This window comes from Crocodylus siamensis, chromosome 6 (genome assembly GCF_052110815.1).
Source record: "Crocodylus siamensis isolate JL-2025a chromosome 6, ASM5211081v1, whole genome shotgun sequence".
NCBI classification, from domain to species: domain Eukaryota; kingdom Metazoa; phylum Chordata; order Crocodylia; family Crocodylidae; genus Crocodylus; species Crocodylus siamensis.
In genome coordinates this window covers 26,669,760-26,697,335 of record NC_143400.1, presented here as the reverse complement: position 1 = coordinate 26,697,335, position 27,576 = coordinate 26,669,760, and the positions used below count along the sequence as shown (strand labels likewise).

Genomic DNA, 27,576 nt, shown 5'->3' with positions numbered 1-27,576 from the left:
CCGAGCGTTACTCCTCAGCTGACACAGCTGCTCCAGGAAGGAGTCAGGCATGCATACAGCTCTATGGACAGAGTGCTGCATTTGACCGCTTTCACTCACATCATCCAGGGAGTGAGCGCAGCGATTCCCTCTGGCTTTGCACGCAAGGGAGGCACTGCCATCGGAGCAACGTGCACAGAGACGACAATATTACAGCTCCCCAGATCACAAAGTCTCCATTTCCTTGGGCACAAGTCACACGTGTGGGCTTGGAGGAGGGTCCTGCAGATAGAAGCAGCTCTAGGAATTTTTCCTGGATCCCAGTCAGACACTGGTGCAAGGAGACTGGGATTCATTTCTCCTTCTGGCAGGTTGACCCTGGATTTTCCTCCAGGCATCAGGAACGCGGCTTATTCCTAGCACGCACCCTGCTCATGTCTCTGCCCTGGCACTGGCTGGGATGCAGGTCCCTGCTGGACTTGGGTGCAGACCCTGCATGCTTCTCAGGGGGCATGTGATGGGCTGAGCCGAGGAGACCCTCACCCATGCTCTCTCCTGCTGGCTGGTTGCCTCAGAGAGGCTTTCTCCTGAGATCCCCCATCATAAAATACTTTCTTGAAGCACCCCTTAGGCAGCACTTCCAGAGGCAGGGAACACTGGACCCACAGATCCTGAGCCGAGCACATCTCGTTGTAGTGTCCCAGGCTGTTTCTAATTGGCAGGTGAGGCCAGGCTTGATGAAGGGAGTCATCTGACTCCAGAGGAGGGCTGGGGCTTGGGGCAAGTATAATCCCAGGCCCTGAGAGGAGTCTGGCAGCAACATCTTGGGAGCCGAGGAAGGAACATCGCCTACCAGGCAGGCGGCAGCTCTTGACTACTAGAAAGGAAAACCATATCTGAAGGCATCCGGAGGTATGGGTAGGAGCTAAGGGGATGGAGGAGGTTCCTGGGGACTGGTGTGGGGTGAGCCCTGAGAAGGGGGCTGTGAGTCAGTGGCCTATTGAGGGGCCAGGTGAGCCCTGAGAGAGGGGCTGAGTGTTTAGGAGACCTGTTGCAGGGTCTGGGTGAACCCAGCGAGCGGGGGCAGAGTGCAGGGGTCCAGATGAGCCCAGTGAAGGAAGGGGCTGTGGTAGTGAAGACCTATGGAGGGCTCCCAGTGAGCTTGGTCTGTAGCTCAGAGACAGGGAGTGATCTCTGTAGGGGTCTCAGAGCATGGGCCAGCAGCCTCAACTGGTCTGTCTGGGGCCAGGGCCCAGGAGGGGCCGAAGGTCCTTGTGTGGCCACAACCGAGGGGAAGGGCTCAAGGGGCATGCCGCCCGGGATGCCGGTGGCTGATGCTAAGGATCAAGGAAAGGGTCCAAGGAGCCAGGGAAGACCAGGACCACGTGGGTCCAGAGGAAAGGGAGTGCAGCCCCTGCTTCTCTACTATGGATCTGAGCTGTCTGGACAGAGGGCAGCACTGCGCTGGTCTTGGTGGCTACTGCGTCCTCCCTGCATGGCAATGGGGGACAATTCTGATTACGCTGATGGGGACAAACAGTTGATGGCTGGGGTGGCTTACAGGCTGTTCAGGTTTCTCCTAAGATTGTTTGTCTCTCCCTCCCCCTTTCTCCTGCTTTAATAAAGCCAGTCGTAGTTCACTTTTGGTTGTGAGCAGGGAAGTTTGCTCACTGTGGGACACCCAGGTCGCATTGATTTTTCCTCGGTTTCCGAGTGGAGGCTTGAGCCAAGACAGAAAATGTGCATAAAACCCCTAAATCTGAACCCTGCCTTGGTTTCTGCTATCCAGCGCTGAGCTGAAGGGTTACATTTGTGTTTGATTTTTTTTTTTTCTCCCCACCGGTGCAACAGCTTGCATTCGTCTGCATTGAACTTCATCCTAAATCCCAGGGCAGAGCCACTGAGGAAGACATTCCCAGCTGTTCTTCACTACTCCAGGCCCCCTAGCCAAGGGCTATGTCTGGGGTGCAGCACCCAGGGTCAACGATATATCAGCTTTGCGGCCTGCTCCCTTCTCTCATGGGAAGTTCATGAGCAAGGAGGGGACTGAACTTTGGCCCTGCAAGCTAGGGCTCCTGCTCCTGAACAAGAGAGGTCTCAGTGTTATTGTGGATAGTATCAGCACAGTATTAGCAGTCATCAAAAAGGCAAATCAGGTGCCAGGAATTATTAAGAGGAGGATTGGGGGTGGGGGGGAAACACAGGAAAAAGGCAGGGGTATTATATAGGGAGGACAAAAGTCATTTAAATACTCTAGGTATTGCACCCCAGACACATTTAAGGGTAAGGAGAAGGAAGGCATGCAGAGAGGGGTCACTGCTTAGGCTGGGGAGGGTGGGTTGAAGAGAGCAAAAAGGGATCAACAAGGCAGTTAATCCACTGAGGGACACAGGTTACAAAAGCTATTCCAGATAATGGGATAAGAATCCAGAGTCTTTGCTGAAATCAAGCTTAACAAAATCCAGACTGTGGATGACTTCTTCTTTCACGTCCTAGTCACTTTTCAAAGTTTCGTTGTTGAAAAGGAACCACTCTGAAGTCCGTGATGGAGGGTGCAGGGAGGTTACAGTCTTCTGCCATGGTCTTGCATGTCTTTCTGGGATTGATGTCAAGGCAGTGCCCGCTCCTTCTTTCATGTAGGGAGTACCCTATCTGTCCAATGCAGACAGCAGAGGGGCACAGTATATGCAAAATAGGGCATTTGTGAAGGAGCAGGATAATGATGTCATTGTTGCCACGAAAGGAAGGTGCCTGCGTGTGTCTTTTAACTTGGGGATGCTGTTGCACATCAGCAACCACACCATACTTTGTAGGAAGGAAAACTTTAATCCAATGGCAAGGAATATCTAGATGACCATACCACTGCAGCCATCATCCCCCTTTGCAGCCGATGCGAAGTACTCTTTCTTATCCGCCTGCTCTGCCACCGAGGACTTTTATTTTTGGATCACGGTTAGACTGGAAACCTCATTCTGGACCTTGCTCCCATGGACAACCCTATCAGGAGAACAAAACTCGAGGTGGCATTGCTCTTAAGGTCATTGGTAGTGTACCAGGCTCTTTACCACATGGAAGTTGAGATCCTTGGGGGAGTTGATGAATCTCGGGGGTCAGCATGGAAATGTCATTCTGCCACTGGGGTGCTCACACCCTGAATATTGCATGTCGTTCTGGTTCTCCCACCTTCAAGAGACACCTCTAAAAGGAGGTAATAGAGGTAAAAAAGGTACAAGAGAGGAGCAACAAAGATGAGCAAGGGGCATGGAGAGGCTTCCAGATGAGGATAGTTGAAATAGGCTATTGAAAAGAGGACTGGGTTGGGAGTCTAACAGAGGCCTATTAAAATCATGAATGGTGTGGAGCAGAGAAAGTACATAAGGAGATATTATTTGCCATTTTTCTCAGTATCAAAACTTAGGAACACCCAAGGGAATGATTAGGTACCGGGTTTAAAAGAAATCCAAGGAAGATTTTTTTCCCCCACCCAGTGGGCAATTAACTCGTGGCACTCCTTGCTGCAGGAAGTTGTAGATGTCAACAATATAATTGAGTCCAAAGGTAGATTGGACAGATTTGTGCCACGCAGGTCTGTTGGTGGGTATTTAAACATGAGAGTAGGGCTGTGATAGTGGTAGAAAGGGCAAAGCCTTCCTAGGTGCCTATGTGCTAGGAGCTATAAGGGTAGAAGAGCAGAGGGCAGATCTGTCTGGGTAGGCCCTACTCAAATACTCTCCCCTTTAGTGTCTGCTACCATGAGAGCCTGGAGAAAGGGTGAGGTGGACCTGACCCAACCTGGTGTCTCTCTACATTCTCAGGACTACAAATCCCATCTTTCTGCCAGAAAGCTCATTCTTGTCTTGGCTTACCTTGGGGTCACAGAGGAGACTTTCACTCTGTGACTTCTGGCCAAGTTACAAGCATCTGAGAGCCTGCGTAGCTGAGATGTTAGAGTCTGGTTGCTGGACTTCTTCCAGATTCCCTCCCCAGAAAACATATTTTTATCCCACTGCAGCACTTGCCTTTGAACATCCCCATAGAGAAACTTAATGACTTTCTTCCTGGAGCTGCCAGGACCCAAGCTGGATTGTCCCTGGTTGACTCTCACCAGCAGTCTTGCAACGGTAGGAAAAGAAGCAGGATGGAAGAAGCTGCAATTGAATGAAGAGCCAGGAAGGGGGAAAGCTTAGGGCTGGAGGGGAAGTGGGGGAATTCACAGCAGACAGAGCAGGGGAGGAAAATAGGACAGGCTGTGTAAGGAGCTGGCAGATGGGGAGCCAGGGAGAGGGGAAATGGGACTAGGAGATGCAGATTATCAGAGGAGCCTACGGATGGGAGACTGGGAGTGGTTGGGTGAAAGTGCAAAGATGAGAAACCCAGGGATGTAGGAGGACACTGGGATGAAGGGGGGAATAAGAAAGGGCCAAGCTGGGGAGGACAGACCATAAGAGTGCAGATATGGAGACCACATGCGAGGCAGACCTGAGGGCTTGAGTCTGGCTGATCACCCACACAGGCACCAAAACATCGTCACAGGGTGTAATTTCAGGGTGGGGAGGCTCTGATCCGGGTGCTCAGTGTGACTCTAGGCAAGTCAGGTCAGCTTTCTTCCATGGCTCGAGTTATGCAGGAAGGCAGACTGAATGGTCTCAAGGTCCCCTATAGTCTTGACATCCTTGAGTCTGTGAAATAGGGACAATACACCCCTTGTCTCTCCCCTGATAGGCTGCTTGATGCTGGGGCCATGCATCTCAATGGGTGTGTTTACATGTGTATTTAAGTACGCCTAAATTTAATGTGCATTACCTTAAAGTGCATTAAGCGGCTTTAGGCAGGAGTGTACCCATGCAGGTATTAAAGCACATTAATGCTGTGTGTGTGGACTGCCTTGGGACTAAAGATAGTCCCAAGTTAGTCCACACACACAGCGTTAATGCACTTTAACGCATCTACACATACATTAATGTGCTTTAACTATCCACGGGCAGGTTTGATACCTGCAGGTATAAAATGGAGGCAAAGTTAGCCCCAAATTGCCATTTTTAAAGCACAGTAAGGGAGCACACGTGTAGATGCTCGCCCTAATCCACCTTAAATTTAAGCTAATGCACCTTAAAGTGTCTTGTGTAGATGCTCCCAGTGTGTACCTTCTGGGGAGGCATTCAAGAATCAGCTTTCTGCTAGCCAGCTCAGGTACCTAGAGAGGTGCAGGTGGGGCAGTACTGCACCTTCCTCCCAGACTGTGGAAACCCACCGAAAACTCTGGATATTTACTGAAGTCAGCTAGCTGGTGCATGTTTATCTGTGCTACAGTCACACCTCTGGCTGCTGTGGAGAAAGACTGCCCTGATCCTTGCTCCGTCAGGCCGGAGAGCAGCCAGTGAAATGGGGCTTGGATCTCTATCACTGTGCATTTGAGCACCCCAGACTTGGTCACGGTGGGCCTTGCCACATGTTCAAATCAAAGCTGGCTAGAAAACCAACTACAAAGGTGTTACACATTTCCAAGCACTGACATTGCAGCTGGTTGGCTCTTTTTATAGCTGGATGGACATTTCTATGGAGTGATAATTACAGTGTAAGTGTGGGCAGTCTGAATTTATTGTTCAGTCAGCCAGTTAATTGTATAATATATGTAATATGCAGCAGGGGCCTGTGTGACAGTGCAGTGCCCAGCTCCTTAGTGCCATGGCATGGGACGAGACTATTATTCCTTGTTGTTTTCATTGCGGAAAAAAGGTGCCTGTAAAGGACTTGGCTGAATGGTAGTTTATTTTTGTGGAAAAAATTGGCTTCAACCCTACTACCTAAGGTGGAAAGTAGCATTGTATATAAAGGCTTTATTGGTGGAATTGATTTGGGGTTATTTCAGAAAACAAATGTAAAGAAGTCTAGCCGTATTTTACAATTTACCTTGCCATCCCAAGTATGGGGTCCCCTAAAAAGACGTCAAAAGGGACCGGGTGAGAAACACCAGGCATGTTATGAGCAAGGGAAGACAACGTTCATTTGACAGCGAGAAATTTTCTATGAAAACATCATCCCACTGAACTACCAGATCAGCTGCTGATGGAAAGCAGGAAGGTAACTCGGACTGGTGTCGGGGGTGTCTGTCTTTTTATGGTCAGCTGCTCTGAGCGGTTTGGATGGGAATGGGAAGGAATATAAATACAGTAAATCAAGCTCCATCACTGGGTGTCTGTACAGTGTCTAGTGCTGATCAGAGAGTGCATATCTGGTCTGTGTCGTGCCCGGCTCAAACCCCCCTCCTTGGGGATGCCCGGGTTCAGAGAGCGCCGGGTGGAGATCAGAAGCCTTTCGGGTCCGGTGGGTGCCTGGTCACGATGGAGAGGACTCCCCTGCCTTCCCTTCAGGTTTTGCATGGTGCCCATCATTGGGCTGTCTGGATGCAGGCCCCGGGAGCTGCAGCTGTTGCCAGGGGAGATTCCAAAGCAGAGCTGGGAGCGAGCAACAGGAATGCAATAGGATCCGACCCCGGTATGGATGGCAAGGGTGGGGTTTGCTCCAGACTGACAGGAAGCCTGGCCAGTCCCAGGTTTGCAAAGGTGGGACTAACCCTGCTCCAGCAGCCTTGTCACTTCCTAGGAAAGGACCAGCCCATCAGCATCGCATAGGGACATCCCCAGCACCCCCACACCCCTGCAGCCGGGTGCCAGGGTAGCTGGCAGTGGGTGTCCAGGAATCCCAAGCTCAGGGAAGAGAAGGTGGTGGTGGGACGTGGTGTTTGCTGCAGAGACGGAGGGGACAGGGGAGACTTGGAGGCTGGAGCAGGGGAGCAGGAGCCCCCAGGTATGTTCCCCTGCAGGGGCCAAAGGGAGAGGGGGGCCGCCCCTGCAGTGTCACCAAGTGGGCTGCAAGGGGGACAGCCCCATCCTGGATACTGTCTTGACAAAATGGCTTTTTTCCCCACCCTGTGCAGCTGCCTCTGAGACCTGACGTGCTTATTGCATCCACGAAAGCCAAAAGCAGGGGTCAGGCAGGGTGTATCTGTGCTGGGTGCAGGGATGGGCGAGGAGGTGTGTTTGTGCTGAACGAGGGCAGGGAGCTGGGAGGATGAGAGAGACAGATCTATGCCGAGAGGAGGCAGGGCGCTGGGGTTGGGGGTCACAGTTCTGGCCGCTGCATCATTTATAATAGCAGACAGCAATGAAATCCCTATGTTCAATGTGCCTTGATGTCAGAAATGATTCTGGTGAGCAATTCTGCAAGACACTCCCGTGCCTCCCAGCTGCTGGTATTGAGACGAGGAGCCCAGGGGCTACAAAAGTACCTTTGTTTTGTCCCTGCACGGTCTTTTCAGGTGTTTAGGTGTGCAGCAAAAGGCTAATGATCCCTATTTCCTCCCTCCAGTAAAGATGTTGGGGGGGCCTGATGAGACCGTAGCTGAATCGGAAAGTTAAAGGCTGGGTTCACAGCAACCCACCTGTGGCAGGTACTGGACTGGGAAGTGCTGGAGAAGCTATGACAGGGGTGGAATAAAGCTGGGCGGGGTTGGGCTGGACTCCCCGCTCTTCCCAGTCCTAGCACGTGGACTATGTCACTCTCTGGGTGTATGGTCTGGCACCGGGGTTGTCTTACCTTTTTGGCAGACATGCCACAAATTAAACTCATGCTCTCTCCACATGTCACTCTGATCCCCTTTCCCTGCTCCATCTGCTGCTCTGCTTTCTGCCCCCTGCCCTATCTGCCACTGAACTGCCTGTCCCCTCTCCAGTCCCCTACGTGTCACATGCAGAGGCTGCCTGTGCCACTCATGGCACGTGTGCCAGACTCCTGCCATAGTGGGCACATGCTCACCACTCTGAGGACAGGCCAAAATGCAGAGGTCCTTTCTCCTCTCCTGGGATCATACCCTTTCTGGATATGAGCCAGAGCAGCTCTCCCTGTGACTTACACAGCAGTGGTCTGTGCTCTTGGGCTGTAGGTACAAATTCAAACCCAGTGGAGTGGTGTATGATGGTCACACAGAGGGGAAACTTATTTAATTTTTATCTTTTTTAATAAAAAGCCTCTGCAACCACATGCAACACAACTTGGTAGAAGGAACATGTGTGCGTGTGCGTGTGTGTGCGTGCACGTACGCACGTGCATAAATACGCATGCATGTATACTGATATGTAAATAAATATATATAAACATATGTATTACATGTCAAGCAGTCAAAATGCTAGATTCCCAGTTTCCTGTGCAATTCCCAGCTAAAAAAAAATGCTAGATTCCCAGTTTCCTGTGCAATTTTATGTCTGGTCCTTTGGGCATTGCAGAGTTCAGCTACATGCTTCCATTTTATGTTTCCCTATCATTCAGCACACACAACAGAGGCAGCAATGGGCAGAGCTAACGTGGCTTGAGCAGCCATGAACCTGGGTGTTTTCTGCCATGTGAGCAATTGGCCTTGCAACCTTAAAAAGAGAAAAAAAAAGCTCTTTTATGGCAGTATTGTAGGTTGTAGCCGTGTTGGTCTAAGGACATAGGCAAGCAACGTTCTTTTGGTAGATGTGCCATTTTTTATTAGACCAACTAGATAGTTGGAAAAAAGTTGGCAAGCTTTTGGGCACAAACACCCTGCATCAGGCACAGGGAGACTTTTATGGCACTGTTTCACGTCTAACCAGGATGCTTTTTTGCAGGCTCAAGGAGTTGGATGTCCCCACGAGACTGCGCAAGTGTACGAGTGGGGCAGGGGAACTGGCCTGCATCACAGCTGCTCCTTGGATGCAAATGGCTGCTGAGCTAGGCGCAAGCACAGATTTGGGTCTCCTAGAGCAGGGGACACTGCCGCCTGTGAAGATGGAGGTGCAGGACCCGGCGGGCCCTGAGCCAGGGGACGGAGCGGAGCAAGGCGAAAACCTTCCCCTCCTCGTCTGTTCTGGGACCATTGGGGAGTTGCTGAGATGGGCAGCTCCGCACCAGCCCAGGCCTGAGCGGCAGGATGAACTGCCCCAGCGCTGGGAGGTGCAGTGGCAGGAGGTGCTGCAGGCTTTATGGACCCCTCCAGAGGTTGTGCCAGCCACGGTGACCCCACAGCTGCCTGTGCTGGTGCCAGGGGAAGACATGGAAGCTTATTTGGCCACGTTTGAGCGTGTGGCCGAGGCCTGCCAGTGGCCCAAAGGCGAGTGGGTGACGCGGCTGGTACCAGCCCTCAGTGGAAAAGCCCGGCAAGCCTACAGCAGCCTGGAGGCCAGGGACAGCGGGGACTACGGGAAGGTGAAGGCAGCCATCCTCAGGGGGGATGACGCCCCGCTGGAGACGCGGCGTCGGCGCTTCCGCGGCTTCCGCTACCAGGAGGCCGAGGGGCCGCGGGAGGTCTGCAGCCGCCTGAGGGAGCTGTGCCAGCGCTGGCTGGAGCCCCAGCGCCGCAGCAAGGAGCAGATGCTGGAGCTGCTGGTGCTGGAGCAGTTCCTGGCCGTCCTGCCTGAGGAAATGCAGGGCTGGGTATGGGAACGAAGCCCCGAAACCTGCGCCGAGGCAGTGGCCTTGGCAGAGGGGTTTCGTCTGGAGCAGACAGAGGCTGGACTATGGGAGCAGCAGGTGAGGACCTTTAAACCTTACCACCTCTGTGTAAGTCAGGTGTGGGGAGGGAAGAAAGGGGCCAACTATGTGCACAGGCTCCGGATGAGACAGGTTGAGTAGCAGGTCCCACTGCTGCGCTGTAAACCCCATCCATGGTTGGAAATGTCCTCCTTAGAACAGGGAGGCAGTGAGGGCTGTTTGTGCAAGGTTTGGGGGTGTGGGGGGGTGTTGTACACATGGCACCACCCTGCACAACATGTAGGGCAAGTCTGAGAACATACAAGGTTTCAACCAGTGGATTGGGAATATATATACACACACACACACATATATATATACACACATACAGACACATATATACATACATACATACATACATACACACACACGTATACAGATAGATAGATAGATAATATATTTTTATATATTAATATACATGCACAGACACATGGGGGATGAGTATCCTGCTCCCGGAGGAAGGGGACTGTAGCTCTGGGACTCTTCTGTTCAAGATCAGAGCCCGACAGTATGGGGTTGGTCAGGACTTTGAGAGGAAGAGGAGGGTAATGGGTCGTGATGGAGGTATGCAAACATAGAGGCTGTGATAGACGGAGAGGAAGATGACCTTCCAGGATGCTAACAATATATACCAAAACCCACCTGTCTCAGGGTATGATCGTCCTGAGGGCTGCCACCCACAGGCAGAGTGGAAAGGGGGTGGAAAGTTTGAAGGTGAAGATGCTTCCAAGAGCGTTTGTGTCTCCAAAAATTTAAACCCTCAGGCAAATCTGAACAACTCCACTCCCTATGGCTTCTCAAACTCTTGTCTGTCTCGTTTCTCTAAGAGGTGCTGTGATGTCCTGGGTAGGTACGTTTTACACGGGGCCACATCTAACTCATGTCTGCTACCAGTGGGGTCTTTATTCTCACACAAAGGCAGAACAAAACCCTGTGAGGCTGGGAACTGAAGGGAGACATGTTCATGCTGGAAATAAGTTGCCAGGGTTGAACAAAGAAGGACAGCAGCCACAGGGGGCTGCTGGGAACAGGGTGGCTTCTCCAACACTTAGAACCAAAGGAAAATAGGGCTGGAAGGGACATCTGGAGGTCATTTAGCCCAATCTTCCCACCAGAGGCAGGATCACCCAGATCCAAATTATCCTATATAAACCTATTAGAAAAACTACGCAATCAGCCTTGACACACAGCCACAAGGCGCAGCACGCTAGCCTGCCACAGGTAAAGGAGGGGGACAATAGTGGCCAGGGTCATGCTGCTGTGAGGGTTGTTAAAACAAGCTTGAGATCCAAGGAAGGGGATGACACTGCCCTGCACCCCTTGCCTTCCCACTGCACCCCACTATGGACCAAGGCAAAATCCCCCCTAGTAGGCATGTCTACATGAAACACTGACTGTGCAGTAGCTGAAAAATACTGTGCAGTAGTGTGCCAGCACAGACAGTGCTAACACGCTACTGTTCAGTATTATTAGGCTACTGCGCGGTAGCGTTATTTAAAGACATTTGCCAATGCTACTGTGCAATAACCCCGGTTACTGCGCATTTACTTAATACTTGCTAATATCAGTGCTAAATAGATGCACAGTAGTGTCTTGTGTAGACACACACACCGTAGGGTAAAATTCCTTCCTGATTCTATATATGACAACTGGTCTGACTCTGACTGGAGAGACAATAGCCTCTAGCCAGAAATCTCTGGGTTTTAGTCCAGCAGGAGCATTGGCACAAGCCAGTCAAAATCCCCAGCATTGGCTGCAACTAACCTCCAGTGCCTCTGAGGAAGACAAGAAGGAGGGGGAAAAAAAATCCCAACTCCTGGCATATGTAGCAGTAAGAGGGCCAAAAACTTCCTGGCTCCATATGGCAATCAGCAAAGCCCAGAAGTACAGGAAATAACCACCATAGAGCCTAGGCATTCATCCTTTGGAGTCTATGGATTGAGATGGGGTATTTCTTTATGCAGTAGATGTGCCAGCCTAGCTGGGAACCCTGGGACAGTCTGCAGGGGTCCCTGGGTGGGATTATCCAGCCTGGGTTATATAGACAGCTGGCCTGGAGAGCTATGACATGGTGGAAACTACATTTCCTAGGATCCCCTCTTTGGTGGGGCCCCGAGGCCATAAGCGCTGCATTATGATGTGCAGCAGACGCACGCCTGGCACCTCCTAGGAGAGACACTCAATATAAGAGCAAAGCAGACCATCAGAATTTCCCAAATGCACGGGGTTTTTTTATTCCTCTACATGAGGCACCATTAACCTGTGAAACTTCCCAGCACAAGATTTAATTCAAGTCCAAGAGCATAGCAGGTTTCAACATATGAGGCGGGGAACATGACTTTCCAGGATACTAAGAATTAATACTGAGACCCTTCTGTCTCAGAGCGCAAGCCAATCTTTAGCTACTGAGGGTCATTCCTTCCTGGGAGAGCGATGACCCCCCAGATTGTGGGTTCTTCCATTCCTGCCCACTATGCAAGCTTTCAGGCACAAACACCCTTCATTAGGCTTTGGAAAAAACATTGTAAAAGTTCTCCTAAGTAGAAATGAAAGTTCATATTTCATAGGAGTTCACAGAGGAGTCAGCAGATGGAAAACTCTGGGCAGCGAGTTCACAGCTGGTATGAAGTCCCTGGCCGATCCAGTCTCTAGCCATTCCTAGGTTCTTAGTTGCACCGGCAGTACAGTGGTCCACCTTAGGAGGACCCCACTGCGAGAGCATCACTTTTGCCTCTGTGTTGTTATCAGTTGTGTGATGCAACACCATGAGCACCGCACAGAGTTTCTACCAGGGTTATCATCCATGTGTCCTTGCACCATTCCCAGTATCTGCCTTTCCTGACCCAGCCTCTGGGGTCCAGCATAGATCTGCTGTCCTCTCTCCCATCTTCACGCCTATGAGGGGTATTCCTCATCATGTCCATTCCCAGACCCGACTCTCCCAGGCCTTAGCTCCGCAGTGATGTATTTGCCTTGTCCCTAGGTCATGGTACGTGTGAAGGTCGAGGAAGTGACCTCAGAGAAGATGGCATCCCCTGGGGCATTCTGGGAGTCTCCTGGCTCCCACCTGGAGCATCTGCCATCCCGTCCTGAGCACGTGCCCCCAGTGGAAGAGGAGGCAGGACGGGGTGAATCCCGTGGGCCTCAGTATGAACTGACTCGTATCAAAGAGGAACCCCAGTCCCTCCAGGAAACGGGTAATAAGCTGGGTATGGGGCAAGGTGGGAGCTTCTTAGGAGTAGCTGGGAGGGGAGCGCAGCGTCTGGCATGGAGACGCTGGGGGGAATGCATTGGCCTGGGGCAACTGTGGCCTTCGAGGGTCTTATGAGAGAAAGATTGATAGACACATAATAATAGTTACCAAAATAAAACTACTGAAGCAGGTTATTTCTCCATCATTAAATGAAAAGAAAAACAATGTTTCTACCTGAAACAATTTCATTGTGAGTTTTTTCCACCCCAAAAACATTTTTGAATGCAATGAATCATCCATCTGTAGCTCCCAAATTGGAGTATAAAACAGACTATAGCATAGTATTCCCAGACCTCACAGCTTTTGCCGATAGTCTTCTTGGGGCCAGAAAGGAATTTTTTTTTCAGCTCATGACTGCTATGTGATTTGGGGGTGTGGTGGGGTGTTCCACCTCCCTTGAGGCCTTGGGACATGAGCCACTGGTTCTCTTGCCAACAACAACAAAAAAACACCACACCAGAAACAACAACAACACACTCAGAGATCCATGGGTAGACAGTCTTGCTCTACCACACAAGGTCATACCTATCACCTGATTTGGGGTCAGGAAGAACATTTTCTCTTGGATCAGATTGGCACAGACTTTTGCCTTTCTCTGTAGTGTGCAGTGCATCCTTTTCCTAGGTTTTGTGGAGTGCATATATACAATATAGGTCTCCAGGTTGTAGCCATATTGGTCTAGAGGAAAAAAGCAGTCAGGACTTGCAGTAGAAAATGATAACTTTTATTAGACCAACAAGATTTTTGCAAAAAATAAAAAAAGGTTTTTATTTATTTATTTTATTTGCAAGCTTTCAGGCACAAACACCTGTCCTCAGGCATCGGAGAAAAGATTGTAAAAGTTCTCCCAAGTAGAAATGTAAGTTAATATTTCATAGAGGAGTCAATAGATGGAAGACTCCTCTGGGCAGTGAGTTCATAGCTGGTCTGGAGTCTCCCACCTCTATTCAAGGGTCTGTGATGATGCAAATTACCTTGAAACAAAGGCAGGGGCAGTGTCTCAGGTGGTCACAGTTGCTTCCTGCTTGGGAACATATGAAGATTTCATTAAAAAAAAATTGGCTAAAATTCAATGTCTTCCATGTGTCAGGTATCCAGGTTGTAGCCATATTAGTCTAGAGAACATATTTTTTTTCCTCCAGACCAATACGGTCTAGAGGAAGAAAAATTAACTATCATTCGGTCGTCACAGCAGACGGCAAAACTAACATGTTTAATGATTTCTTTGCCTCCATCTTCCTAAGTAGGGACCAGAACAGCCACCTCCCTGCTGGGCCCCCCTCGGGCCCCGGGGAGGCACACCTGGGCCACGGGTTAGCAAGGATTTAGTTAGCGAGCTTCTGGAGGGGTTGGACGTATTCAAGTCAGCTGGTCCGGACGATCTCCACCCTAGAGTTCTAAAGGAACTGGCCGAGGTCATTGCAAGTCCCCTGGCACGGCTTTACAAGCACTCGTGGTGCTCTGGTGAGGTACCGGAGGACTGGAAGAGGGCCAACGTGGTCCCCATCTTCAAAAAAGGCAGGAAGAAGGACCCGGGAAACTATAGGCCGGTTAGTCTTACCTCGATCCTAGGCAAGCTATTTGAGAAAATTATGCTGGCACACATCCAGGAGGGGCCAGCAGGGGACTGCATGCTTAGGGGCAACCAACATGGGTTCATCAGGGCAGGTCCTGTCAGACCAACCTGGTGGCCTTTTACGATCAGATCATCAGATCATTAAATGCAGGGGTAGCAGTGGATATAGTCTTCCTGGACTTCCTGAAGGCTTTTGACACTGTCTCTCACCCTGTTCTCATTAAGAAACTGGAGGCTGTATAGACACCCACACAGTCAAATGGGTCGCCAACTGGCTGGAGGGCCACACCCAGAGGGTGGTAGTAGATGGGTCCTTCTCAACCTGGAAGGACGTGGGCAGTGGGGTCCCCCAGGGCTTGGTCCTTGGGCCCGCACTGTTCAACATCTTCATCAGTGATTTGGATGAGGGGGTAAAAAGCACCCTGTTCAAATTTGCTGATGACACTAAGATGTGGGGGGACGTGGGCACATTAGAAGGATGCAACAGGCTACAATCAGACCTAGACAGGTTACAGGGGTGGGCGGATGTGAATAGGATGGGTTTCAACACAGAGAAGTGCAAGGTGATGCGCCTGGGGAGGAACAACTGGCACCATACCTACAGGTTGGGGAACTCCCCTCTTGTCAGCACGGAGGCGGAAAAGGATTTTGGGTCATCATTGACTCCAAGATGAACATGGGCCAGCAGTTAGGAAGGTCAGCCACACCTTGTCACGCATCCACAGATGCATCATCTCGAGCAGGTCCAAGGAAGTGATCCTCCCCCTCTGTGCGGCACTGGTCAGGCCTCAGCTGGAGTACTGCATCCCGTTCTGGGCGCCACGCTTCAAGAGGGATGCTGACAGCATGGAGAAGGTCCAGAGGAGGCCACTCGCATGATCAGGGGGCAGCAGGGCAGGCCCTATGAGGAGAGGCGACGGGACCTGAACCTGTTCAGCCTCCACAAGAGAAGGCTGAGGGGGATCTTGTGGCCTGTTATAAACTAGTCAGGGGGGACCAGCAGGCATTGGGGGAGTCCCTGTTCCCCCGAGCACTGCCAGGAGTGACCAGGAATAACGGTCACAAGCTGGCAGAGGGTAGGTTTAGGTTAGATATCAGGAGGCGCTACTTCACAGTCAGGGCGGCTAGGGCCTGGAACCAACTTCCAAGAGAAGTGGTGCAGGCTCCTACCCTGGGGGTGTTTGAGAGGAGGTTAGATGAACATCTTGCTGGGGTCATTTGACCCCAGTATTCTTTCCTGCCATGGCAGGGGGTCAGACTAGATGATCTGCTCAGGTCCCTTCCGACCCTAGAAACTATGAAACTATTTCTACCCAGGAGAATCTTTACCAATGCCTGATGACAGGTGTTTGTGCCCGAAAGCTTGCAATTAAAGATTTTTTTTTGCAAAAATTGTGCTGGTCTAATAAAAAGATATCTCTACTATGAGCCCTGATTGATTTTTATACAATCTAATAGCATTAACAGTAACATTGGGCACGTCTACACGAGACGCTTACTGAATATTAGCCGAATAACACTGCATTGTAGTGTGCATCACAGCAGACACCATGCTAATAGCGTACTGTGCAGTGTTATTCAGCTAATGCACAGCAAGTGTTACTAAATAGCTACGCTCCAGCGCTACTGCGCAGTAACTCTACTGCACATTTAGTTATTACTCTATTAAGCGAGCACTAAGACTAACTGTCCAGTATCTAAGGCACAGTAAGGAATGTGTAGATGCACCCACTTTACATTAGGTAATAAAAATTAATGAATTTGTGGCTCCTGGTGAAAGCACACAATTAAATTAGTAGAATGTCTGCTTTCAACAAAAGTAAAACTGAGCAGAATATATGGTGATGAAAAAATAGATTAAATAAAACAGTATAAATTAATGGAGTCAAAAATTAAAAGCAGGGGATTCTATTTGATTTCGGCCCTTATTTGGGTGCAGGTAAGGCAGATATACCTACAGACTATATACATATAGGTTACAACAGGTTGCCCTCCCTGGCTGCATTTTTTTGTTGCGTTTGTTTTTCTGTCTTTTTCATCTGCCGCCTATGAGGAGTGCCCCTAAAGTTCCTTTATGCTTCTCGTATTCCACTTTTACTTGCCTGCCACATCTTGATGTAAATACTATACAGATGTTCTTATAAGCAGCAGACTGCCTATTGTATTCCTATGTTGGGGTTCCCTGCCACCATGGGCCTCGACTCCCGTCTTTCTCTAGCTAGGCCTACCAGTCTAAACTCACCAGATAGGGTTTGATGTCAAGACTCTAGCTCCTTAGTTTTAAGGGCTTGTGGTCCTCCTTTTACTTCCCATATAGATCCCAGGCTTTCTGGCCTAGAGACCCATCCACTGGCCCCACAGCCAGAAGGCCACAAGTTCAAGGCTGGGCAGTTGCCCCACACCAAAAGTACACACCTGTACCCACTGGTATACCAGGCCCCCTTGGCCTTTTATGGCTGCACCCAAGGCACTAATGAAGCCTCCTCCTTCCCCACAGCCACAGCCACAACCTACCAGTCTCAGTCAACAAATACATATAAACAATAAGGGTTATAGCCACAAAAAAAAGAAGAAATTAAAGAAGGCAGCATGCCAGCTTACATTTCTTCATGGCTTGGTGCTTCTGCTTTCCCACCATCTGTGATGCTCCTCCCTGTGGTGCTGTTGCCATTGCTCTTGAGAGTTCATCGAGAGTTCCCTTCTCACAGCAGCTAAGCCTCCCAGTGGAGCTCTCCTACACAACCTCCTTCCCCTCCAGCCACTGCCTCCAACTGCTGCCAAGCCCAGGGTTTTTATACTTCTGGTCTGCCCCCTTCCTGTCACCTGACTAGCTGGCCCAACTCAGCTTTTAACCCCTACCTTGCCAATAGGCTGTGCCTAGAACGTTCTGGTCTTAAAGGGACCAGCCGGCTTTCTGGTAACAGGATTAGGTTTCCCTGTGTTGCAAAAATTGCGGTTCGTTTCTCTGGAGGCACACAAAGAAATCTCAGACACACACTTATTAGCAGCACAAAAGGTGTATTTGCAAATAGGGTCGGAGCAGAGTCAAAGGACTCAGATTACTCCGAACCCTTGAGGAAATTCTCAGCTGGTATTTTATCCTTCCCCTCCTGGGCACGTGTGCAGAAACAGGAACTCTTACAGCTCATTTCCGTTTCATACAAACATGTATGTGGCTACGTCACTTCATCCATCGCATGTATATTATAATTAACTACTTAAGTATGCAGGGCGGATAAGCAAATATGCATCAGCTAATTGCGCATGCTCAGAAAGTTCTTTAGGTCACCAAGAGTTTAAATCCCCCCCCCACTTTCAAGGACACAGTCAGTTGAATTCCAGCTTCTGTAATCTGCATGAGAAAACCAGGGGAGGCTGAGAGAGCGTGGGGGACAGAGAGTGATTTAGCATAAGAAAAACTGTAGCAAAGCTGGCCAAGGAAAAAGAAGTCCTTGGCAGTGTTTTTCCTTATCAGGTACGAGATGCAAACTGTGCATTTCTAACAACACTCCATTTCTAACACCTGTTACACTATAGTAGGATAGGCTGTAAGTTGTTGGAACGAACAAGAGCAGAAATAGTGACTTAAGTCACCTCTCTCATTCTTCCTGCATGAATGTGTCCTGTCCGACTAGGGTGCAAAACCACCTACCCATGATGATTGTAGATCTCGTTAGAGATCTAGAAAAAACACCAATTGGTAAACCAATACCAATACTAGACTGTGAAGTCTAGTAATGGCCTCCTGTTATTTGTGCTTTTGTGCTTCAAATCAATAGTTTTCTAGGCCAAAAGATTACCTTATTACTCTCCAAAAAAAGTAAGTTTGGGAGAATCTCACTGCCTGTGTTTCTGTCTGCAGCCCAGTGTCTTTAATTCTTGAATTTGTATCTTGTTTTAAACATGAAGGATATATTGGGTCTGTAACTGTCAGCACTTTTCCCAGGCCATTTGTCTGGAGGACCATATAAATGCTATTTTACGATCTAAATAAGGATTTCTTGGGAAGAAAGAGACTTTTAAAATGTACTTCTTAGGGCATGTGATAGGGGTACAAGCTCAAAATGTTATTCAATGTGTTAGAATTCTTAATTGAGCTAAAGTGCTCACATTAAGCAGCCCTGTTTCAGATCACATAAGACTTCGTATCATGGAGTTTGGTAGAGATAAAAAAATCCCCACTCATTTTTTTTTCTATTTTGGAATGAACCGTGGGGTCAGCACCCCATAGCTCCATATGGTATGGTCAGGCTAGGCTCTTTGGGTAGATGTGATATCTTCTATTGGACCAATGGAGTAGTTGGGAAAAGGTTCTTTGTAAGCTTTTGGGTGCAATTCCCCTTCTTCAGGCATGGGAAGTCTCCTGTGGTATGGTATAAGGTGTCCTTACTGCTTTGCATATTGTTCCTTGTAGTTGTATATTAAAGGCATACTCCAAATTTGAACCAGCATCACTCACACATTATTAGATGCTCACCGGAGCAAAGATATAGGAGGATGTGTTTTTCTCTGATAATGATGCAAGAATTGAATTCCCTCCACTGTCTCCACCCCAAAGTCCCTACGTGATGCTTGGCAAGTCCTGTAATCTTGGTCAAAGTCCCTAGTCATTTTGTCTTCTTCTGTGTCTGGGTGGCCAAGTTGAGACCCTTGGGTTCGAGTCCCAGACTTGCTGTGCACTCAGCTGTGGCAGAGGTCAATGGGAGCTCTGCTCGCACACACAGGGTGCGCTAGAACAATAAGGCTCTGAAAAGTGCAATGGGCATTTTTCTGGCTGTTTTAGTTTTAATCATTTTGAGTGTGGAAATAGGGGTGGTGATGATGCCCTGGCCCAGAGGAGTGCTTGGCAGATAAATTCACAAATGTTGATAAGTGCATAAGATGTGCAGTGAGGGCAGGGCAGAAGATCCCGTGAAGAACTGGTCGTTCTGCATTCAGTGCGTGGTTTGTATGGTGTGCAGTGGGGCCTGCAACAATGAATGCGAAGGATAAAAAGACCCATTGAAAGCTGCCTATTCAGTGAGCACCATCCATCCTGTGCACTGAATGGAGCACTGAATTCCTGCTCTCCCCCACCTGCTTCTCTCCATCTTAACCCTTTTCTTAACCTTCCCATCCCCTCTTTTTCCTGTCTCCCCACCCCTTGACCTAGTACTGTTTTGCCCCTTATCCTGCCCCGGCTCCTGCTTGCATTTCCTAGTTTGCTATGAGGCTGTTTCTCTACCACCCTCCCTCTGATTCCTCCCTCCTCTGGGGGACTGGGAAGAACAAGTGTTGAGGTTTTTGGGTTTTTTTCTTTCTTCTGATAATTCCTGACATATTGGAGGAGCCGCAGGGGGCTGGGATAACACTAAGGTCAAACCAGTATTTAGGGAAAAAAAAGTTTAAACAGGATGAACTGAGGAACTTTCAGATTGGTTAGTCTGACATCTGTCCTGGGCAAAATTACTGAGAGGGCGATAAGCCATGTTATCAGTGGGGGAAAAAGAGATGACAGAATAATAAATAACACTCAACGTGGTTTTGTGGAAAATAGGTCACATCAAACAGTTCTGCATATTCTTTTTTTGGATGAGCTCACAAGTTGGTGTGCTAGAAGTAACTGTGGCGTCTGTCTTTGCCCAAGGGTAGGCAAAATGCGGCCCTCCAGGCCATTCCATTCGGCCCGCGAGGCCCCTAAAAAATTTAGGAAATTAATATTTATCTGCCCCTGGATGCCTGTCATGCAGCCCTCAATGGTTTGCTAAAACTCAGTAAGCAGCCCTCTGCCCGAAGTAATTGCCTGCCCTTGTCTTAGCCTCACACGAGCTTCTGACTAAACACACCAAAATGATGTAGCATGTATTAAATAGAGTAAAAACTGGTTGCAACCTCAAAAAAAAAAAGAATCATCAGCAGGGCATCTTTCTCCTATGTCAGCATTTTGCATGGACCTCAGTGAAGAGGTGTTCTTGGCCTGAAGCTATTTGATATTTTCATCAGAGATCTGGAAGGAAATAGAAAAATTGCTGGCAGTCAAATTTGCAGATGACACACACACAGACAAAACATCGGCAGAGTGATATTCAGCCACGAGGACAAGTCTGTTATATGGAGCGATCAGAAACAGTCAAGTGGCCTAATTTGTGCAACATGTATTTATATCCAGTCCAAATGCAAGGCCATTCATCTAGGAGTGAAAAGTCTAGGTCACATTTATGGAATACAGGGCCACTTTGGAGAGATGTAGGAGCCACAGTAGATCAACAGTTTAGTTATGAGTTTCCAGCATGATGGTATAGCTAAGAGGGCAGACATAACCTTTTGATGCATATGCCGGGGTATACATCTACAGTGTTAGAGAGGCCAGTAAGGGACAGAGTGTCTAGTTTTGATCTCCACACTTCAAAGGAGATGGTGAAAAATAAGCTCAGAAAAGGGCTATGAGAATGACAGGGAGTAAATTGGGGGAAAAATGAAGAAGAGGGTGAAAAATGAAGAAAATACTGTCAGCACTATTTGCAGTCTGGAGAATGCATCCTAGGATGAGAAGCTCAATGATCTGAGCCTCAAGGTGAAAAAAAAAAACTACGTTAAATGAAGTTGGAAAGTCCTAACTTCTCTGAACATTGGAAATGCCAGGCGTAGGGTTATGGGGCATGAGATGGGAAAAAAGTTCCCTCCAAAATAAGGAGAATTTGCTAAAGCTGAAAAAAGCTGGGGACCCCCCTAATATTAAAATATCCGTTTTATATCTTGATGTTGTAAACAGACACCAACGAAACCTGAGGATGGTTGATATTAATGATAGGTATAGGGTAAAAGGGACAAAATCTGATGGCATTTTATAGCAATATTGAATAACTGGAGAGAAAAACGGGGCATCAGAAGGTTGTAATTTATCTTTTATCATTAGAAAGCGAAAGTACAATAGCTGGGAGGGATTTCCTATTAGTAGTCAAAAATGAAACAAAAATGGCAACAGCCCAAAGGGGTGGGGGGAGGTTTTTTCCCCCTCAATCAGTATGTGATCATTAGAATGAGGAAAGGGACAAAAAAGCCTCTTAACACTCTAATAATCTCTCTCTCTATTCTTTGGGTCTCTGCAACAGATTTGTGTTTCATATCTGGAGCTTGGCAAGTTGACAGATATGGGAACAGAGGACAACTGTTCTCCGTCAGACCTAGAAGGGATTGCTAAAACTTAAAAAGGGAGAGGGAAAAGAAAAAAAACTGGAAGGAATTTATATGCAATTTATGGAAGAAGGATGCTGCTACCTCTTTCCTGACCATCTGTTCACTTATAGGCCTCTGGCAATGCTCCTTTAACCAGAGATTACAGGGAAGGCAGAGCTGGCAAGTTCTGGGGCAACTGGGAATGGGCAGCGAAGTGAGGGAAGGGCAGCCGGAGGGTGCGGGGGTTGTCTCGGAGGTGTTGCAGTACTGGACAAAGGTACCACAAAGTGTCAGATGTAACCTTCTGGGGGGTGGGAGATTATTACTGGGAAATAATTATTATTTGGGAACATTGGCAACACGTAAGGGGTGTATATGGGTGCATGTGCACCTGCTGGGATCAGCCGCGTGCCCCCTAGAAGCGCCAGCCGCAAAACTGGAAGTGCTGGCGGACGTGCACTTCCCGTTTTGCCACTGGTTCGGTGATCGGCCCCCCCATCGGCGATCTGGTGCCCCCCCAAGACTCCGGAGGCACCAGCTGCCCCTGTTTGGGAAAGGCAACTTTTCTCTTCTTGAAGTTGCTGTGGTTTAAGAGGGAGGGAGAAACGTAGTCAAATCCGAGGAGACATGAGATACAGACATGATCAGGGACTAGAGAGGGAGGGGTTGTGTGTCCCCCCACAACCTGCCATCCACGCTGGCCATTGGCAGCCCCAGGTGATGCCCCTCGAGCTACAGAAGCGAGGGTAGGGAAGGTTCGGTGCAGCATTGCCAGGTCTTAAATATGACATTATCGTACTGGAAGCTCAAATGATCATATTTGCTGAAAAAGTATCCTACCCTGGGAAAGAAGTATGCAAATAAGTCGTCTTCTTTTTTAAGAAACATCATGTTGCCTTATCATCCCATCCTGCACCGCTCTACTTGACACTGCCCACTGTGACATGTTGTTTCACTCTGTCTCCAACTGGTTAAACTGAATTTATTACTGTGATTATTCTTTTCTCTCTGCTTTGTGGTTCAGGCCTGTGTATTGTAAATCTTCTGCACTTTATTTTGCAGCTTACAGTATTAGGTGCTTGCCTGGAATTTACAAATGAGGCAAACACAAAACCCCTTCAACTTCCTATTGACTGAAGACCCTACGTAGCATTTAAAATAAAGCTTCATCTACATGTTCATTAGATACTGCACATTTAGTTTAGTATTTGCTTAATAGAGTACTCTTGCACTTAGAAACCAAATTTCTAAACCTAGTGCTTTAGAATTGACACAGCACTTGGTTGATTAATAGCAGAAATGCTTGCTTTAATAACTGCCAACAAGCTATAGAAATAAATGACAGAAAAGCAAAATTGTCTTAATATTCAATAAATGACCTATTGCAGCCCTTGTATTATTGTAGCTGCAAGAGATCTTTACCCAAGCAGGTAGGAAGCAGTCTCTGTTGGCTTTCACAGAGCGCGGGCCCTTCACTAGTGTACTGGGGGATGAAGGATGGCTACTGCCGCTTCTTTTTTGCAAAAATATTTATAGATGTATAAGTTTACCTCCAACACGCTGCCAAGCATCCCATGGTTCATCTGACAGATCAAATCACACTTTGACAGTTTATTTGTTTTTATACCCACCCACAATAATAATAAATAACACAAATAATAATAATTGCTTGCAATAATAAAATAATTTGTTTGCAAATATCTTTTATTGGACCAACTAGATATCACCTCTTTCACAAGTTTCAGAAAAATACACTGGTTTAGCATAATAAACATTTAGAGATTGACCGCCTATTTTGAGAAATATGTCTTAATTAGTGAATGCAAATGTGAGGCAGTGAGGATCAGACAATAGGTGTGAGGTAGGGTAGATGTAGTCACTGGACTAATTTAGCATAATAAACATTTAGACATTGTAAAACTTTAGATAGATATTGGATGTTTGCTTTGGGAAACTGGTCTTAACCAAAGTGGGAATGTGTTAACCAGGATATATTTACAGTCATGTTCCCAGTACACCTGGGCTTTTCTTTTCACATACCTATTTGAAGTGGATATTTTAGTTCTTTTGTTTCCTTTAGGGACACTTAGCTCAGTTAAGATGTATATGCAATTTGTAGTTTTCTCCCCAGGCCATTTGGCTTTCTGGCTTCCTCTCCGAGTCTTGTTATATACATGTAATGACTATGTCAGGTCTCTGCCAATACTTTTAACCATCACTTCCATTTTTTAGGGTTGAGGACTGTTATCACCTTATGGCACGGGTCTGGTATTTGGTACCGCAAGCCCCATTCTCTTTTTCACCAAATTGGTTGCAAGCCATTAGCAGAGCCTGATTTTCTTTGTGGCAGACAACCCACTTTTGCCCCAGCCATCGTCTTGCATTGTGTATAAGAGGTACTGTTCCTAGGTTTCATAGTTTCATAGTTTCTAGGGTCGGAAGGGACCTGAGCAGATCATCGGGTCTGACCCCCTGCCATGGCAGGAAAGAGTACTGGGGTCAAACGACCCCAACAAGGTGTACATCCAGCCTCCTCTTAAAGACCCCCAGGCACGTCACCTACCTGACTCACCTGCCACACCTTGCTCTTAATTAATTATGATATTAATTAGGTGGGAGGCTGCCCATTCTTGCCCTGATGACAGGTGGCGCTATCTGCAGCTCCAATCCTCCTCTACACTGCAACCCAAGCCTCACAGATGGCATCCACTGATGTTAACCTCACTGGCATTCACACTGAGCCCCAGAATCCTCCAATCAGGACCTCTCTAAGATCCCTCCATTCGGGCAGCCTACTCCGCCTTCATTTGGGCTGCCTAGCTCCCTGAAACTATTTCCCCTCTTGGGCATGGTTCCCCACTGGGACCTTTGGCCATACAGGCCCTGGCCTCACCTCCATGGCAAGTTGGAACCCCAGGCCCTCAGCTCTGGGCGTCCCTTGTGGTGGGCCCCTGGCCCTTTTGACCGTTCTGGTCCTGGCCCCAGCATTGACCAATCGAGGGTACTCCAAGTCAGGCCTCTGAGCCTCTAGTCCCACTCTCACTCCTGGGTCTGCTTTCTGGCCCCTACTAGTGGTTAATCCATGTGGTTGTGGGAGCTGGGGTAACTCACACCACGAGTGGTGTTCCAGGGTCTCACGGGGACTCTCACTCCTCCCAGAGCAGCAAGTCATTGTGCTCTATCGGTCTTGGTTTTGACCCACCCTCAGCCTTGCAATGGTGGAGGACTTACCGGGGTCAGGACTTGACCCTCGCTCTTGGGCTGAGCCCCCTTTTACTTGGCCTCTGGCCCAAACTATAACCTCAGGTGTCTGGAGACATACCTTGCCCTACTCCCCTCATCTGGGGCTCCACACCACCCCCTCACCTGGGGCCACATGGCTTCCCTTCCTGGTGGGCTCAGGTGGCCGTAGCCATGCCTGGCCCCATCTACCCTTCATCAGAGTCTTGCACCCCACAGGGCTGAGGTGGCCACAGCCGTGCTGGTCCCCCTACCTCCAATGTGACCAGACTCACCTGAAGGTGAGGGCGAGGGCAAGGGTTAAGGCGCCCCTACCCGTCTTTCACTGGGGTGATAACTGGCCTGACATTTCCTGGGGGTTCCCATGCCACTGAGAGTCCCACCAGGCCACCCACTCCCAGCACAGTGCAGTTTTAGGTCATGCCCAGGGCCTGGAGCCTCCTAGCCATCCCCTACAGCTCCTCCTTTACCTCCAGGATGTTGCACAGAACCTTGCAGCCAGGCAACAATGCTGCTTCTCCTACCAGCAGGGAACTGATCTGTTTATATGGGTGGCCAGGGACCTAAAATGGCCGCCGCAATCAAGCACCTGTTGGCTGCTTCACTTTGGTCTTAAAGTGGCAGGCACCCACAGTGCCCTACCACACACCTTCCCCCTTAAAATGGTGCCTGGGGGAGGTTTTTTCTGCTGCTCCTCCAAAGCAGGCTCCTCTTGGAGCCTGTGTGAGCCCTCAAGTGGCAAGCACCCCCAAAGGTGCTCCGCCATACAACTCCCCCTTTAAAAATGACATTCGGGGAGCTTCACTTGGCTGCCTTCCCTGCTGGTTTTGTCCCAGCCTACTGCAGCCCCTGCCATGTGGTAAGCACCCCAAAGGTGCTCCGTCACAGTCAGGAAGTACTAACTAAATGCACGGTACCTACAGTGACTGCACAGTAGTGCCAGCACATGGTTATTGAGTGACACTTACTGCTCATTAGCCTAATAAGACTGTGCAGTAGGCTATTGGCATGGTTTTTGCCATGACGCTATGCACACTGTTATTAGGTCAATGCCCAGTAACATGTAGACATGCCCTGGATGGATGACATTTGAGCAGATTTTATATCAGTATTCTGAGAAAGCAAAAGAGGGATAGGATCACCACCTGTGAATTAGCAGGAGGAAAGGACAATATCTAGGTAACTTGCTGTCAGTGTTCAAAAAGCAGAGAGTGGAGGCAAGATCAGAGGAGAAAATTAGATTTTTCTGTTAATATTTGATACTTAGAGGTTGGACTCTGTCTCCTCCTAATTTTCCTATGGAGATTTTCATAGATTTCATAGACATTAGGGCTGGAAGGGACCTCGGGAGATCATCGAGTCCAGCCCCCTGCCCAAAGGGCAGGAAGTCAGCTGGGGTCATAGGATCCCAGCAAGATAAGCATCCAATTTACTCTTGAAGGTGTTCAATGTAGGTGCTTGAACCACCTCCGCTGGCAGACTGTTCCAGACCTTGGGGGCTCGGACAGTAAAGAAATTCTTCCTTATGTCCAGCCTGAAACGGTCTTGCAGGAGTTTGTGACCGTTCGACCTCGTCATCCCTTGGGGCGCTCTGGTGAACAAATGTTCCCCCAGATCCTGGTGGTCACCCTTGATAAATTTATAGGTGGCCATCAGATCACCCCTGAGCCTGCGCTTTTCCAGGCTAAAGAGTCCCATGGCTCTCAGCCTGTCATCGTAAGATCTGTTTTCCTGACCTCTGATCATGCGCGTGGCTCTCCTCTGGACTCTCTCAAGCTTCTCCACATCCTTTTTGAATTGTGGAGCCCAAAACTGGACGCAGTACTCCAGCTGCGGCCTCACCAAGGCCGAGTACAAGGGGAGAATGACGTCCCGGGATTTGCTCGAGAAGCATCTATGGATGCAAGCCAGCGTTTTGGTCGCTTTACTAGCCGCAGCATCGCATTGGAGGCTCATGTTCATCTTGTGGTCAATGATGACCCCCAAGTCATAGTTTCATAGTAGCTAGAGTCGGAAGGGACCTAGGTAGATCATCTAGTCCGACCCCCTGCCTTAGCAGGAAAGAGCACCGGGGTCAGATGACCCCGGCAAGGTGCTCATCTAACTTCCTTTTAAAAATCCCCAGGCTAGGAGCCTGCACCACTTCCCCTGGAAGCCGGTTTCAGGCCCTAGCCGCCCTGACTGTGAAGTAGCGTCTCCTAATATCTAATCTAAACTTACCCTCCGCCAGTTTGTGACCATTATTCCTGGTCACTCCTGGCAGCGCACGGGGGAACAGGGACTCCCCCAATACCTGCTGATCCCCCCTGACCAGTTTGTAGCAGGCCACAAGGTCCCCCCTTAACCTTCTCTTGTGGAGGCTAAACAGGTTCAGGTCCCGTAGCCTCTCCTCATAAGGCCTGCCCTGCTGACCCCTGATCATACGAGTGGCCCTCCTCTGAACTCTTTCCATATTGTCCACGTCCCTCTTGAAGTGTGGCGCCCAGAAATGGACGCAGTACTCCAGCTGCGGCCTGACCAGTGCCGCATAGAGGGGGAGGATCACCTCCCTGGACCTGCTCGAGATGCATCTGTGGATGCATGACAGGGTACAGTTGGCCTTCTTGACTGCCTCCCCACACTGCCGGCCCATGTTCATCGTGGAGTCAATGACGACTCCAAGATCCTTTTCCGTCTCCGTGCTGGCAAGAGGGGAGTTCCCCAACCTGTAAGTGTGGTGCCGGTTCTTCCTCCCCATGTGCAACACCTTGCACTTATCAGTGTTAAACCCCATCCTATTCTCATCCGCCCACCGTTGCAATCTGTCAAGGTCAGCTTGTAGCCT

General features: G+C 49.0%; 1 protein-coding gene across 5 annotated transcripts in view; it reads left to right on the top strand.

Moving 5' to 3' along the window:
- The first annotated feature begins 2,317 nt into the window (after positions 1 to 2,317).
- LOC149861905 (uncharacterized) overlaps positions 2,318 to 27,576 on the top strand; it is a 37,079-nt gene continuing 11,820 nt past the window's right edge. For 2 of the 5 annotated variants that reach the window (XR_016443223.1, XM_090054673.1), the window contains exons 1-3: positions 6,071 to 6,786; positions 8,628 to 9,528; positions 12,512 to 12,725. Coding sequence is in view for 4 of the 5 variants with exons in the window: in XM_090054673.1 (XP_089910799.1) it covers positions 8,713 to 9,528; positions 12,512 to 12,725 (1,030 nt within the window). In the remaining variant the exon portion in view is untranslated. The other 3 variants (XM_090054676.1, XM_090054677.1, XM_090054675.1) reach the window with 3 other exon arrangements.